The sequence below is a fragment of the Rhizomucor pusillus genome (assembly GCF_041956525.1).
Source record: "Rhizomucor pusillus strain CBS 183.67 unplaced genomic scaffold VTP01scaffold_22, whole genome shotgun sequence".
Taxonomy (NCBI): domain Eukaryota; kingdom Fungi; phylum Mucoromycota; class Mucoromycetes; order Mucorales; family Lichtheimiaceae; genus Rhizomucor; species Rhizomucor pusillus.
Window position 1 is genome coordinate 1 of NW_027192164.1, and position 15,394 is coordinate 15,394.

A 15,394-nucleotide genomic window follows, 5' to 3' on the forward strand; every position below is an offset into this window, starting at 1 on the left:
CCATCATAGTTGTAGGTTTTTTGATATATTGGGTACAAATGTTAAGGACTTTAATTATTGCTACAATATGTAACAGTAGCTACTGATATATCAGCTACGAGGACACTACAGGCACAACTGACGAACGCTAATGGACTTCGTCGTAACAGCATAGCCATTCCAACGCGCAATAACCTGAGCAGCTTGGCTTTGCTCTTCATGGTCTCAAATCGACGATTTAACAAGCTGGACATTGCATTATTCGAGACAACTTTCCGAAGGATGGCTATTGTGTTGTGTCCGGAGGAAATCCCTCACAAAAGCGTTGCTAATTGACATAGACTACAGTTCCCGGATAGAAGACAGTATATTTGGTAACATGATAGACTACACGCAGTCTTATTCTTTGTAGAAATAGCTTCTTTCATTTCGGGTTGCAAGCAAAAGAACAAACCTTATTCGCTAAAAGAATTCATCGATGCAAATTTCAAATTTGTAGTCTCTGGCACATCGTTATCCGAAGATCCGCAGCAAGTATGGCCTTTACGCTGCGGGAGACTAGCAACACGCCTAGGTGTAGGACCAGTAAGTCGACTAGATATCCTCCTTAGATTGATATGATCTACTGAGTGTTGATAACAGTCGAAATCGAGCAAAATCAATTGGGGTAACATCGCCTCGAAGATTTTGCGAGAGCACAGACACAAAAATTCAGGAGGGAGGAACCAGAGGAGCCATATCGAATCAAGAACGGAGGTTTCATGTTCATCTGAAAGTTCGATATCTAAGAGCAGCAGTGCAAAGGGTGTGAATAAAGAGGTTGTGACAAGAATGTATGAGGCCTTAGAAGAGAAGATGTGGAAGTTGAAATCTGGAACGCCCGTGGAAAAGCAAATGCAGAAAGCATCAGAGAAATATGACTTTGAGCAGTAAGTTACTAGATGTCCTCGTCAGTATCTGTAAGAAAAGTTAAATAGTCTTGCTTAGCCCTGACACAGTATAATCATAGATCCATCTCTTCCAGAGTGGAAAGGGTACTTTACCGAAGAAGAAATTCAAGAAATCAGAAGCTGTAAGAGGCCGACAATAACAGAGATGCGGTCTGATTTGCTTGAGTATGTAAACTCATACGAGAAAAAGGTGATTATATAGAAACTATCAAGCAGCATATATCCTCTGCCTTTGCATTCATAGCATGATCTCACCACTCTGAGAGATCATCACAAGCGATATTAATTTCAGCCAGGAGCACAAGATAAACTCTATATTCTTCATCAGATTATTGAAAGCGTTCTGGATCTGTTTTACTTCAAATACTTTGACGAGATGGAGCGGATAGAAGGGGACCTCCTTGAAAGATTGTGGACAGCTCTGACAGGCTCAATGGGCATGGATGGGACCCAACGACGTAGAAAGAGATCATAACGTTCAACATGCCGATTATTCCATCCGATGAACACCCTATACTATCAGCTGCTGAGTGAGGTCCGGAAGTATCCGACGCGAAAACCATGACGACAGAAATAATGGAGCAAATATACAATTATGTATTGGAGAGATTAAAGAAACCGCGGCAGTCCGAAGAAGCCCCGTCGCGCTTTTAGTGTCGAGAGTAACGAACAAGTACATTGGAAGAGGATAGTGATGTGGATCCTGGTCCAGAACGACGTCCGCGACGTCGCGCCTCCAGGGGCTATCTGGCAATTGGAGATCAAATCAGTTCCCAAACAACGTTACAATCAAGGGCAAGGAAGCCTATGGTGGAACTATATAGTGGACGATTGGTGAGCATGATATGTCGAGCGCTTTGATGAAATATTGAGATCGAAGCGTCAAATATGCCAAAAAGAACCGGGTATCTCAGACCACCGTTGGTCTTCAGCAATTTCGCCAGCTGAATGCCGCTTGACTGCAGCAATAGCATCCCAACGATGACGTTTGCCCCCGAGAACATTCGATACATCGATCATATATACTCGGGTGCCAACGGTGAAGAGGAAACATGTATGACAGAGATGTAAGTTGATCCACTATACTGCACATGCGACAGAAGTGATATAATTTTGCAGATGGGTCCTTTTATTTTATTTTATTTTATTTCTTTTTTTTCGCTTGACGACTTTGATGATTTATGTGCACGAAACAGACAGCTAGAAAGAATCTTGCATCAGTCCATAATGCGATCCGCATGATGCCCTTTTTCTATATTCTCGGACTGTGGAAAGTGTATGTATATTTCCAACGTCGCTCGTGTCATTTGAACCGTTATTAATGGCCTGTGTAGTCACTGACCGAAGGAATTGTCGCAACAAGAAAGGCGAAACTAGATCTTAAGTCCGAAGTGCTCTCAAAAACGATCAGGGCGGAATTCTCGTGGCTGATATCCTAGAAAGCTTAACCAAAAGGTTCCTAAATCGGCCACCAGAGGATTGCATGACCGAAGAAACGCTCATCAGACAAATCATGCAGATGTGCGTTGACCGTATATTTTTATATGACAATGAACTTGAACTTAAATTCAACTGGTAAGTCTTGAAAGGGACTCGCTTTATTTCTCGCATGATTAATTTAGATAGAACATTTGTAGGTCTAACGCTTTCTTGGAAAACGGAGACGCAGCCAACAATAATTACAAGTCTGGTTATATCGCTGCGATCGAGATTGATAAAAGCTTCAGATTTGATGTTCTTGTCAGAGGTCAAAAAGCGGAGGGCTCATAGCAATCAACCATTATCTGACCTCGTCAAAACTTGGGAAGGACTCAAGTGCTAGATCCGCTCGTTGATTCTGGAGTCCAATCACCCAAAATATACTGAATTCACACTGCAGGTACCTAAAGAGCCACCGTAGTTCGCTTTCAAAAAACTAACTGTAGCGCAAGGTGATGTCTGTAGAATTTTCAAAGCAGATTTGGAATTTGATGCTGTACATCGAATGATGGAGATAACTCATTTTCGGCTGGTCAAAGGCTCCGTCGGATATAAATCTAACGGTCTCCATTGCTGTAAAACTGGTACATCTCAAGGCAAATGATATTCGATCACATGTTTTCTCCTCCACTTGCAGACTTTTCCATTCTGATGCTATGTCCGTCTAGTGGATTGTTGATGATTTTGATGTATCTACGACTTTGATGAAATACAGAAAGGAGAGCCTGGAATATGCAAAGGAGAAACGAGGTCTATTTGATACCCGAATGCTGTAATATCCCTGTGCATCCATTCTTTACTTCTTTAACTGAGATTCTGTGGTAGATCATTGGACTTTATCTTCCTTTTTCCCAAGCCAAGGATTCTTGCTTGGAAGACAAAAGATTCGAGGAATCTCTGAGAAATTAGATTTGGGCCAATCTCGAGACGAACAGGAAGTTCGAATTTTTCAACGACGATCTGCATTCAATCTCAAGGACAATGCAGAAGGGATTATTTTATAATCTGTATGTACGAAAGATGGATTTCTAATCACTGTTAGGCTATTATTGAAGGTGCAATAAGCGCAAAAAGAGCCATCCATGAATCCAAAGGCGTTTGCCTGTTGAAAGAAGATATAAGGGCAATTGAATTCCATGAAGTCATGGATAGCCTCCTCAACCAGTCCTATGCATGGCAAAATTCTTATCTTTCCGAGGAAACGTTTATAAAGCAATGTGTCCAGATATTTATTGACCATACATTCAGTTACGACACTCGCTGTTCATATAATTGGTAAATTGCATATCTGTCTGTTCCTGACAGATTCTCAGTTTGAGGTCCTAGGACCACTGCTTGTCTTCAACACCATCCACTAGGTAGAAACTTGATTACGTGTGGGGTTTTCAGCCGCAAAATTGATATTTGTTTGATATACTTGTCGTAGAAGTTAAATGGCGGAACATCAAGGCAATCCCGAAACTGATTCCCTTGCACTTGTGGAAATGCAAGCATTAGAGCAAAGGCTCGACGAGGTTTTCCCACAGAGTATTGGTCGCTTGGAAGAAGAACAGAGGGCCAACTCCAGCCGCATGGATGACATTGTTGCCGAGTTGCAAGGGCTCCGACTATGGCTGCTGTCACACCCTTTGCACTGCTGCTCTTAGATATCGAACTTTCGGATGAACATGAAGTCTCCGTTGTTCGAGGCGATGTTATCCCAATTGATTTTGCTCGATTTTTTCGCCTGTTACCAACAGTCCTACACCTAGGCGTGTTGCTAGTCTCTCGCAGCGTAAAGGCCATACATGCTGCGGATCTTCGGATAATGATGTGCTAGAGACTACAAATTTGAAATTTGCATCGATGAATTCTTTTAGCGAATAAGGTTTGTTCTTTTGCTTGCAACCCGAAATGAAAGAAGCTATTTCTACAAAGAATAAGACTGCGTGTAATGTATCATGTTACCAAATAGACTGTCTTCTATCCGGGAACTGTCGTCTATGTCAATTAGCAACGCTTTTGTAAGGAACAGTCGAGCCCGTATCGCTCTTCCAGACAGCAGGCAATGCGCGGATTACGCGACTGTGAGGTTCAAGACGATCATGTTCCTGCACCGAGATGTGAAAATCAGCATATCTCCTACCCATTAGATTCTGAAATGTCTCTCTATCAGTTGTCCTTATTTATGGCTACGATCCCAACCGGTTCGTTCATGGACGGCTTCATATGGTAGCTTTTACCATACAGACACGTTCTGGGCAATGATGTAAGTTTTAGCATCAAAATTGTGGATCGCCTGCAACATCAACTAGATAAATCGCCAGATCGACGAGCTATCTGGTAAGAACTTGCCTTCCGTTGAGAAACGATGTATTCGTGGCTGCCTCGTCCCTGCCGCGCAATAATGAATCAGTGTGGAAGAAATTGGAGAGATTATATGGATAATGCATACTGTCTTCCCCGAGAAGTGTGCTGTAACAGGAGAGCAAATGGAGTTGTGCTCGCAGAAAGCGAAGAACAGATGATCATGCGCAGAGAAGCATAACGAAACAATTGGCGGGGATCTAGACGCAACGTTCATATTATTCATGATCAGCATACATTTACGTTGCTGTATGTTGTATGATTTGTAAAATTAGATTTATGTCTATAAGAATAAACAATCAAAGCGGCCTCTTTGCTTGTAGATGCACAACAGGTTTCTATATTATGGATATTCGGATATTCTAAAAAAACCACTGTAAAAATGGGTATAAATATACTTTGCAGTAGACCTATGTGAGCAGCAAAGGATAGAGATCATAAACTGTGGGCCACGGCTCGAATTGATCCTTGGCTCTGAGCTTGCGTGACTCTGAAGAGCAATTGCAGAAAAGGAGCGCGATTTCAAACGAGCGCACTATCGGGTCCTGCTTACTGAATACCATACTTTATAGTTTCTACTCTGGTAAGAAAACAACGACGTTGCGGCATATAACTGAATGTCTTTGCTAATGCAAATACGAAATGAATAAGATGGAAGGCACAGCACAGCAGTCGCAGCGCCGAAAGTCCTTCACAAAGTCGACGACCGCGACCGTTGGGCCGGCCAGGACATCGTTGGAAGGGTTAGTGGGCCGCCAAATCAAGATCAAGACTGCTTCCAACGAACAGATTGAAGGACGCATCTTTACATACGATCGCGTATCGAACTTTATTGCGCTAGATATCCTTTTTGATTCTACAGTTGAAATGCTGCTAACTATCAAAACCTTTCCGAAATCATCTCCTTGACGCAGAAACACAGTGCTCTAGCCCGCCTCGTCATACCCGTAAAGGACTACCTTTTCGAATTATAAAGATTTCACATATCAAAGAAGTCTTGTCAAACGAGCCGGCAACGGATCCAGAGTTCTTTCCTATCAATTATCTATATGTCGACCGTCTGAACGCACGCGAATCTGCAGGAGTCAAGAACTTACGCCAGCGTGTAGCGAGAATGGGTGTCGGCGTGACCAAAGAAGCTCAAGATATATTCGATGCACTGAGCAAGACGTAAGTGGCAATCTAGTTGCAAGAAAGCATGGCATTTCTCATGCAACAGCGTCTTGTACGTCTCAGATTACCATGTCGCTGGGCAAACGATACTATTGTTGTATTGGATGAGGTTCTTATAACACCACCTTACGATGTTGACAATTGCAAAGCGAACTTGTCTTCAGCCGCGTCGCTAGCCCGTGTAAAGAAAGTTGTAAGTTTGATGGAGTTTGGATGTAAAGACCAGATACGCTGTTATTAACAGCTCCTTTTAATAATTTGCAGCTGGAAGGAGAGAGGAAACGTATGGGAAATGCAAGGAAACAATAAAGTGTGTAGTTGAAACGATATATTCTTTGAAGTCTGTTGCGATGCTGTGAGATGCTGGCTGTTCCTCGGACTTACGGAGTCGATATTCCAATCATCAAAGTTTTTTCCCCTTTGTGTTCTTCACTTTGAATTGCTTGTCTAGATGCTCGACAAGTGGAACGATTCCTTTGCTAAATCACAGCTTGAAAAGTACGGCTGGAAAAGGCAAGTACAGAAGGACTTTACTCTTCTGACGATAAGCGATCTTCGATGATTGACATCGATCTGTAGCGGTGAAGGCTTAGGAAAGGAAAAACATGGTAATGCCAAACATATTACCGTAACAGTCAAGAACGACACCAAAGGCGTTGGCAGCAACAACGAGCAATGGGACTTTGCCTGGTGGGACCACTTATACAACAAAAGCGCCAACGCTGTCAGCGTTGCAAAGGATAGCGAAGCTGGTGTAGTAAGTTATGTCGATCGTAAAGTGAGAATATGCACGAGTTAAATATTGTTTGCATCGTTTTCATTGTTATAGGTCAAAATCGAAACGAAGAAGAAGATTGGAGAGAGGCGGACGCGAACAGGCATTATTAGTGCACATCGTCCCACCGGGAAGAAGGAACCTACCAGCATGGCTGCAGTGGCAGAAGAACAAAATCTATCCGATTCTGTGCGGGATCTACAGACAAATATGTCGCAGATAATTGCCCGGACATCATTATACAGTGGTTTCGTAAAGAGCTCGTAGGTGAATGCATAATCTATATGTATACGCAGCATTAAAAGCAGATCTTGAAGCACGCAGTCTCCTTCATCGACTCCGCAAACACCAAGCGACGATGAAGATGATCAAAAAGATTACTCAATCAAAATAACGGACGAAGAATTGTTTGCTGCATGTGAAGGGAGGACAGCTCGGAAGGGAGGTCGTGGCCTTGTAGAACAGAAGGGGAAATATGCAAGAGTCATGACGGAATATCTCAAATACGCCAATGATGAAAAGAACGAAACGCCTGTGAAACGAGACGTACCAGAAGGGAACGAAGCTACATCAGCGACAAAGGGTAAGATTTCACGGAAAGAAAAGAAGAAGAAAAAGGACAAGAAGCGGAAACTCTCTGATGATAACAAGACCAGCCCGCCGTCGAAAAAACATAAGAAAGAAAAGAAAGAGAAAAAGCAGAAGAAAAAGAAGAAGGATAAAAAGGACTAGATTTCTCCCTCCACATATTGTAATACCTGCATCATCAGCATTCTCCATATGCATTTGTATTTACCATCCATGCCATAACTTCGAAATCTTGCCATTCTTTTAACGCTGGTGTTAGGAAAAGCTTGATTCGCACAATAGAACTTCGAACAACAATGGCATCTTAAACACATATTGTGATTCGCCACTTTACTGGAACTGGTTGTCCAGTTGCCTACCTCTATACAAATGATCACTCAATGCATATCTTGTCGTGATGGTAAATAACGCCATGCAAAATCACAATCGATTGCTGCATAGTAGAAGAAGGCACAATCAAAGCTTTCTAACCAAATACAAATATACAGTGGTGCACTTTCAATGTTATGCGAGCATAGTCGGAAAATATCCCCCAAAAGATACGCATAGAGATGCCGAAAGGAGAGCGGATATCCATCAGCAAATCTTCCTCAAGATGAAATCTATAATGCATTCTGGAACAGTGGAGCAATTCATACAGGAATATGACGATTTCAAGAGGTCTGGTATCGAGGTCAATTACATTATCAATTCTTACTACTTCGCTTCTGCAGATTAGTTGAACCTTGCGAGGGACTTACTGAATATTGCGACAGACAATGTTTGACAACAGATAGTACGAAAAATGGACTGCCTGTTGTCAACTAGAGCTATCTATCAAGGTGAAAACAAACAAGCAGCTCAAAAACACCTATTCGGAGCATAAGGGCAATCGCAGAATTGATCGGCTTATTTATATCTTATATCAACACTGTTGAGACGAGATTCAAAAGAAAGGTCGACCGGATCTCAGTAAACATTGGCCGGATGGGTCCTGCAGAAAGAGAACGACGACGAAGGAAGCTGGATGCTGGAGCCATCGCATCAGAGAGAGTGCACAACGTGAAAGCGATGATGTATTTTTTGTGCGTTCGTTTGCAATAACGTCATTCGAAGTTGAAAGCTTCACCATCAAGCGAAGGAAGCTAGACGGCGTGATTGATACATGCAGCAGCAGGTACCCATTGGCGTTGATTGAGTTTGTAGGCAGCATACATACAAATTAAAAAGTCAAGAATCATGAAGACAGGAAGAAACTCGAGGAACTATGCAAAGAAGCAATCACGCACTGGCTTGAATTGACAAGAAATGATCATGCATTCATCTTTTGCGCACCATTCCACCGTAATAGAACAGCCACGACACAAATCATACAATATTAATCCTAGACGAATTTTAGATGGGAACTTGTCACTGGAATCGTTCGAGAAAGTGTCAGAAATTGGCACACATGTGCCAAACGTATTTTAAGGTAGGACTCGTCTCGAAAGGATAAGGACCCAATTATTGACTTGTCTCTCATTAGACCAAATTTCCCGAAATAATTCTCGAGGTAAAAAATTGGCGAAGCAAGTGAAATGGATATTTTCGTGGCGAAATGATCTTCTCAGGACTGCGAAGCGACTATGTAAAAAGGAATGACGATAACCGAAATGAAAACGTTTTGAGGTAAGTTGAGGTACCTCAAAATTCATTGCACCCGAGGTTGATCTCTATCACGTGATCCTGACACATCGAGATGACAACGCGCATCCAATAACGACCTGCAGGGATCCATCCTTTCGCCTGCTACGCCTGCTATAATTGTGCTTCTCTTCTATCTTTTATCATATTTTCTCTTCCCCTCAATAAACTGAAACATAATCTTACCAGCAGTATGATTGCATGATCAGATGCAGCCGTGCATAGACGGAGGATACAGCGCAGAACAGAAGGACAAGACAGAACAAGACAGGATAGGATGGTGCTAAGTGCTTCCAAGTAAAAAGACACAGATAAGAAGCATAACAAGAATAGAGAAGGTAACAAGTTAATCGCATAATATAGTTTTGATAGTTACCAATCCTATTGCCCTATAGTCGTATAGTCCTATAATCCTATAATCCTTCTTCCTTTAACACAAGTCTCAGAGTACTTGTTCACTGTGTAGACCGCCTATACGCCTCAAAAACGAATATAAATATAACAAATAATTACAGCGTTACAACGTGAAGACAGAGATGCTGAGATGCTATTATAATATACAGATAGCTGATACACACCATTACCAACATGTTGCTGTTCCTCTCTACAGGTTGGAACAGAGTCTTCTGAAGCTACAGAGTTGCACTGAGTCCTTAACGAAGTCATCAACTATGGTCTGAGAGATTTTGAGCCCTTCGAATCTTTGAAGCGGTCGTCCCATCAGCAGCTGAAGGATTCTCATCCACGTACTCGAGAACAATCTTCTTATGCTGTTCATCGAGGATACACGGGCGATCATTCTTCTTAGGCGTCACGAAGATACGTATTATCAGAATCTAACTGGTACCGTTTGGTCCACATTTGAGCCATGCGAACGTGGATACCCAGCTGCTTTGCGGCAGTTGAAGTGCGCAGAACTTTCGCAAACATCAGTTTGGAGAACCTGACTTTGTTCTGGTCAATGTAGAGTATGTACGTTGATCTAGGCTTCTCCCATGCGAACGCCCAAGTCTTCTTTCGCATCTTCAGCCTGCATGACAACTGTTTCGCAGTTTGCTCTCGCGAGGCAGATTACGCAAGTACTGCGTGTAAGAACTTACCGTATCAAGAGCATACTGCTCCTTATCTACGATGGAGTTCTCAGGCGCAGGCCTACATGTTCATCAACAGCATTACCCTGCTTCCATTATAGAAAAATTGAATGCTCATCTTGCTATGTAAATTTTCAATGCACAATGTAGTAGAAGAAAGCTGAGCTTAAGAGTGCTTATGGACGTCTTTATACTCTCGTATCTGCCCATTTTTGTGCGGTAAGTCATCTATTCTCCCATTTGGGGCTACTTTACTTTCGAAAAGAGTGTACAGTGCGTCATACTGGTAGGGCTTGGCTGCTGTCTACTAGGCTTGGCACCAGGCTATTTTCGGCGCCGGACCCCCGCATCTTCCAAATATAGTACACTGTTTTCTGAGGCATCAATATATGAAGCTTGCATTCTCTTCTATTCTTGAGAAACACTTTTCTCTATAAACCTACCTTATGTACTTTGATCATAACGCAAACGGTGTGCAGCACAATTCGTATCAGACTTATAATCAACATGGCGACCCATATTCAGGACAATATCCTACGCCGCCGCCTTTGCCCGCCATGGAAGCAGACACCGAGCAATATTCCATTCCCATATCAGCAACCGCTGCAGATCATACCCCAACACAGAACACTGTAGATGCAAGGCCGATATCAATACCTTATAACCACCGTAGTCCTGCATCAGATCAACAGTATATTGATGTCAGCAGCAGTGACCAAGAGCAATACTACTTTGGAACATACAGAGACGCTTTCGAGCAGGAACAAGAACCTCTGTCATCTAACAAGAGCTCCAGGAAGGAACAAGAGTCACAACGAAAATTCGGATTTTTCTCGCGATGGTCAAATGCGAAAAATAAGACTGAAAAGACGCAAAACATAACTACCGGAACATCAGCTGTGGGACCGACTTTAGCACCGGAGAATGAGAAAGAATCCTACAAAATGGAGCCGTTTGAAGCATATATTCGAAAGCGCCCATCGTTTACATGCACGACATACCTTTGCTTTCTACTATTTTTCATTCTATTTGGAGGCGGCATAGCTTTGATGATAGTCTCCAAAGTTTTCCGGGATCAATGCTCAGGTCAATGTGGTGGTGACGCATCCAACGATACCTTCTGTCAAGCTCGTTGTAATTCGACTTTGCGAAGTGTCATGCTATATGCTGGAGCAGTGTTGACCGGTCTCGGAGGCCTAGGCATCCTTTGGCAATTGATCAAATGGAGATGCTGCATGAGAAGATAGAACCTACATAATATTGCCATCATCAGAATGACGCACTGTAAATAGTATTTTTACGATAGTTACATACATACTTCCATTTGTTACATTCATGAAAGTAATTCTCTGTTGATACAGTCTGATGCTATGCGCATATATGCAAATTATCAAGAGGGGATAATTCTAAAGTTTGCGTGACGAACTAAAATGTTCCTGTGTCTCTTTGATGTCTGCCAACCCACTTTCAGCAAAAAGCTGGGCATTTAGACTTTGTATGAGGGACAATATGTGCAGCTGAATCTGCTGATCATGTAGTATAAGCATTCCCTTATCATATTGGACGAGCAGCTCTGAATTGGCCGACCCGCACAATCATCTGCTATCGATCGACTCGCTGGTCAGCAAAATTTATTGCAGATCTATACAAAAGAGTGTCTGACAGAAAGTTGAACAAAGCAACCGCCATTGAAGAACTCGTTGTGTGAAGATTCTGTCATGGATGCAACTCGAGTATCACAGTATATCTACATATTATTTTCTACTACACATTGAAAAGATACATAGATCTTTATATTTTTACAAGCGATTTACACTTCGCTTCTCTCGCTGTCCTTGGCTCGCTAAAGCTCATTGCTAATCCGAATCTGTGGAATAAACTCGCTTGACCCTCATAAACCTCTATTCTCCGACGGTTTTGCATCCGCTTCCCTACTGCCTAAGCACAGCCCCGTCCAATTCCCGGTTTATTGAGGTATACGCTCGCGCAGATAAATGTGCATGAGGCAAAGCACTTTCCCCGTTGTCGATATCATCGACTATTTTCCACCATGGCACTCTTTCACCAACATTCCAATTGTCATAATCTGAAAGCTCGATATCATGTTGCTGTTTGCACACCATCAAGCCTAATTCCCTACGCGGAAAGAGTAGAGCATAATAAAGTGGATAGTAAAATCATATATGCCATTAGTACGACTTCTAGCGTAATTGCCTTTGTGTTTTCATCATCACTCATCATACATAATCGCAACATTTAAACACAGACGTGTGTATTATATTGACGAGGCTCTCGTTTTATTGATGTTTACTTTAAGTAGAAGATTTTTTCACTAGTTCCAACATGTTTAAACCTTCCATTTTTGTGAGTTAGTAGCGCTCAAAAAGGCAATCTTCCCTTTCTGCAGAATGATGTCTACTGGACGTACTACTTATACAGCAGGCTGTCACTATAATGCGTACTGTTAGTGCTTTTCAAATTGGCGAAAAGTGTTCAGTACCTTCCCATTTGAACGAAATTCAATTATTTCTCAACGATCACTCAATTATCACTCACATGGTCTAGGTGTCGGAGACATTATGATTTTTGGTCCTTTCATCACTAGCGTCCTGCTATTCTATCTATTCTTCTTTATTTGTTTCCTTCCTTGTAATTTAACTTTGAATGTTTCTTTATTAATAAAGGTAAAGAATACCATCACTACGCTAGAGTCAATGATACATAGCAATACTCCAAAGCATACAAGAATAATATAAGCATAGGATTGCAGTACTCAATAACTATGGTGGCGTTGGTGATTGCCGAAATATCTCCTCAAACGATGAAGAAGTCGCCTTGATGAAGCGTATCATTTGCACACGCAAAAGCTCTAAAGAGCACTGTTAGCTGCAATTGGAGATGGGAAAGATACCAGAAGCTTGACCTTGCTCACATTCCATGGATCCAATAGCCTCGAGTTCTTGACCACATGTGCTAAGGATCAGTTCATCCTGTTTACTCACAAACTGGTCCATAATGGTTTCCAACTCGTTCACAAGCGCATACATGCTTGCAATTGTTTCTACGATTGGCAATAACTGCATCGTTTATATATATGTTCTTCCAGTTCAGAGTTCAAAGGTACCTTTGATCTTATGTCTTCGTTGCAGCATTTGGTGCTGCATATCTGCTTGAAGATCATTGTGATCGAGGGGCTTTAGACTTTGCATAGATGACAGTGGGTTGGATAGGAAACTAGATCTGGAGTGATATCCATCGTATTTTGCGGATTCCGTGCCAGTGCTTCCATTCCCTTTGCATGCCGCTTGTACCGCACTCGAGGGAGGATTCGCTAATAGCTCCATATCGCACTTGATTGCAGGGGATGCGCGGAAACAAGAAGATAAGAATGTAAAGAAAAAAGTGGGAGATTTTATACTGCGTGAGCAATAACGCGTCATACGCCAACCTCCGTCATGGATATTATGCGTTATGTTTTGGAGTATATATACCTCAGATAATTGGCGTCTACGAGAAGCATTATGAGAGCAATAAGGTGAAGCCGCCAATGTACATCAAACCTATCCATATCTACATTTGTACACATTACTTTCCACTTTGCTTCGAAAAATCATTCATTAGGTAAGTAGAAATTTAACATTCTCGTAGTACATTAACATTGGATTTTCCCCACTACGCGTAGTGGTTCTTTCTAGATCTCCATATCGTTCGCAGAATTGCTTGTGCGTCATGACCTTCACTGTTCTGTCATTGCCAGCCCTGCTCCCACGGCAAACAAGGAGGTACATCTGTCTAAGTAACTCGAAATCCGTTGGAAAGAAGATATCGAACCAACCAGGCTGCACCATGTAAGTTGAGCAAGGAACCATTGTACCTTTGTATCGTGTTTGAACTACTGGTCCGTTGATACCTTCCACGGCATCAGGAAGATAGGAGAAGTCCGAAAGCACCAGTCGATGGTTGGGAAAGTAACTTTTGAGCGTCTCAAGAAACAGGAACAGTTTTGTGGGGATGAACTCTGGCTCTGTCAGATTAGGAGCTAACGGGAGCATCCTCAGGAACTTGTGCCACAGCTGACGACTCAGAACTGGACTGCGATAGCTAGTCATTTTTCGGGTTGACAAGTACCGAGATATCAACGCATCGCTCCCAACAGGTTCGTATAGCTCCGTGTAGTCACCATTCTCGTCAATGCTGACCAGACCTTGGTATGGCCTCATGGTGTCGATATCATATCGCAGGATATCGTGCGCAAAGTTATCCTGTCAGGATCCTTAGCAACTTGAACACACCACGGTGGATTCGGATTATACTTACTATGACCTCCATTCCTAAAAAGAAGCAATCATCTGGTACTGGGATATCCCACTCGAATATGCTCTTGTTGATAATTTCAATGCAGGTGTGCTGATCTATAACGTGTCGAACCTCTTGACGCTCGGACTGGCGCTCGGCTAATTTCCCGGAGATCTCAATAATGTTGTATCGAGTGCGTTTGTACACAGAAGGCTCGTTCTTTTTGATGTAGTCAAGTATATTTAACATCAACGTGCCGTTACCAGCACCCATTTCGTAAATAATCAGGTCCTTGTGGGGATACAGATTGAGCTTGTATTCTGTTACAAGATACTTTGCGATTGCGTATCCATACCATGGCTGTCACAAAGGACGGTTAAATATCATGCGAGCTATGGATAATCGATCATCTGTACCTTGAATAACTCGGTTGGAGTATGCCACACCTGACGAGCAACTTCGTCAACTTCATCGACATCGTTTTCTATGTCCTTGTACATTTGTCCCAGGATATTCAGGAATTGTAAATGATCACGTAGCTCTGTAAAGTCAAAATCTGTATCTGGCGAGAATATAACCGCTTGTTTTGAAAAGTAGCCGTAGTTCGGGTTGTAAAGCGAGTCATCGATAAAGTCCCTTGTCAGCATTTTCGTCTTGGTGGGCGGAATCTTGCAGGATGCCACTTCTTGTGCTGTCTTCCGAGGATAATGCTTGTGTGCAGGGTTTGGTTCTTCTTGAGCAGGCGAGAGAAATGGGATATATGGAGCAGGGCGTGTCCGTTCTTCGCCCAGGGCGCGTCTTGAGCTCGTGAGCTGCCGAACTTTTTGGAAGTTGGCACAAGAACATCGATTTTGCTGCCTTCTTATCTTTGCACCAAGCTCAAGAGAAGCGAGTACTCGAGTCGAAATTCGGCGTTGCATGGCAAGCAATCAATCGAGTATGAGGTGTAGCCAAAACAACAGGCTTTCTGGATTTGAACCTTCTCTGAGTTTAAGACGCGGCAATTGGAGGGTAATTTCGATTACTTCTCTTTCCTGATTTTGTATTATTAAACT

The 15,394-nt window shown here is 42.5% G+C and overlaps 7 protein-coding genes across 7 annotated transcripts; 4 read left to right on the forward strand and 3 right to left on the reverse strand.

Moving 5' to 3' along the window:
- Positions 1 to 1,623: 1,623 nt before the first annotated feature.
- On the forward strand, positions 1,624 to 3,412 carry VTP01DRAFT_5374 (uncharacterized protein; the record flags this gene model as incomplete). Its single annotated transcript, XM_069384159.1, has 5 exons — positions 1,624 to 1,763; positions 1,895 to 1,996; positions 2,385 to 2,504; positions 2,567 to 2,676; positions 3,234 to 3,412. The coding sequence occupies 5 exons, from the start codon at positions 1,624 to 1,626 to the stop codon at positions 3,410 to 3,412; spliced, it is 651 nt and encodes a 216-aa protein (XP_069235291.1).
- Positions 3,413 to 4,455: 1,043 nt separating this feature from the next.
- Positions 4,456 to 4,734, forward strand: VTP01DRAFT_5375 (uncharacterized protein; the record flags this gene model as incomplete). Its single annotated transcript, XM_069384160.1, has 2 exons — positions 4,456 to 4,619; positions 4,668 to 4,734. The coding sequence occupies 2 exons, from the start codon at positions 4,456 to 4,458 to the stop codon at positions 4,732 to 4,734; spliced, it is 231 nt and encodes a 76-aa protein (XP_069235292.1).
- Positions 4,735 to 6,378: 1,644 nt separating this feature from the next.
- On the forward strand, positions 6,379 to 7,434 carry VTP01DRAFT_5376 (uncharacterized protein; the record flags this gene model as incomplete). Its single annotated transcript, XM_069384161.1, has 4 exons — positions 6,379 to 6,440; positions 6,507 to 6,684; positions 6,757 to 6,965; positions 7,020 to 7,434. The coding sequence occupies 4 exons, from the start codon at positions 6,379 to 6,381 to the stop codon at positions 7,432 to 7,434; spliced, it is 864 nt and encodes a 287-aa protein (XP_069235293.1).
- Positions 7,435 to 9,756: 2,322 nt separating this feature from the next.
- On the reverse strand, positions 9,757 to 10,066 carry VTP01DRAFT_5377 (uncharacterized protein; the record flags this gene model as incomplete). The annotated part of the gene is made up of 2 exons (XM_069384162.1): positions 9,757 to 9,982; positions 10,053 to 10,066. 2 exons carry the CDS (start codon positions 10,064 to 10,066, stop codon positions 9,757 to 9,759), a joined length of 240 nt encoding a protein of 79 aa, XP_069235294.1.
- A 423-nt stretch (positions 10,067 to 10,489) lies between these two features.
- Positions 10,490 to 11,290, forward strand: VTP01DRAFT_5378 (uncharacterized protein; the record flags this gene model as incomplete). Its single annotated transcript, XM_069384163.1, has 1 exon — positions 10,490 to 11,290. One exon carries the CDS (start codon positions 10,490 to 10,492, stop codon positions 11,288 to 11,290), a length of 801 nt encoding a protein of 266 aa, XP_069235295.1.
- Positions 11,291 to 12,823: 1,533 nt separating this feature from the next.
- VTP01DRAFT_5379 (uncharacterized protein) lies at positions 12,824 to 13,387 on the reverse strand (the record flags this gene model as incomplete). Its single annotated transcript, XM_069384164.1, has 3 exons — positions 12,824 to 12,912; positions 12,955 to 13,104; positions 13,168 to 13,387. The coding sequence occupies 3 exons, from the start codon at positions 13,385 to 13,387 to the stop codon at positions 12,824 to 12,826; spliced, it is 459 nt and encodes a 152-aa protein (XP_069235296.1).
- Positions 13,388 to 13,660: 273 nt separating this feature from the next.
- On the reverse strand, positions 13,661 to 15,259 carry VTP01DRAFT_5380 (uncharacterized protein; the record flags this gene model as incomplete). The annotated part of the gene is made up of 3 exons (XM_069384166.1): positions 13,661 to 14,305; positions 14,361 to 14,699; positions 14,756 to 15,259. The coding sequence occupies 3 exons, from the start codon at positions 15,257 to 15,259 to the stop codon at positions 13,661 to 13,663; spliced, it is 1,488 nt and encodes a 495-aa protein (XP_069235297.1).
- Positions 15,260 to 15,394: the final 135 nt, after the last annotated feature.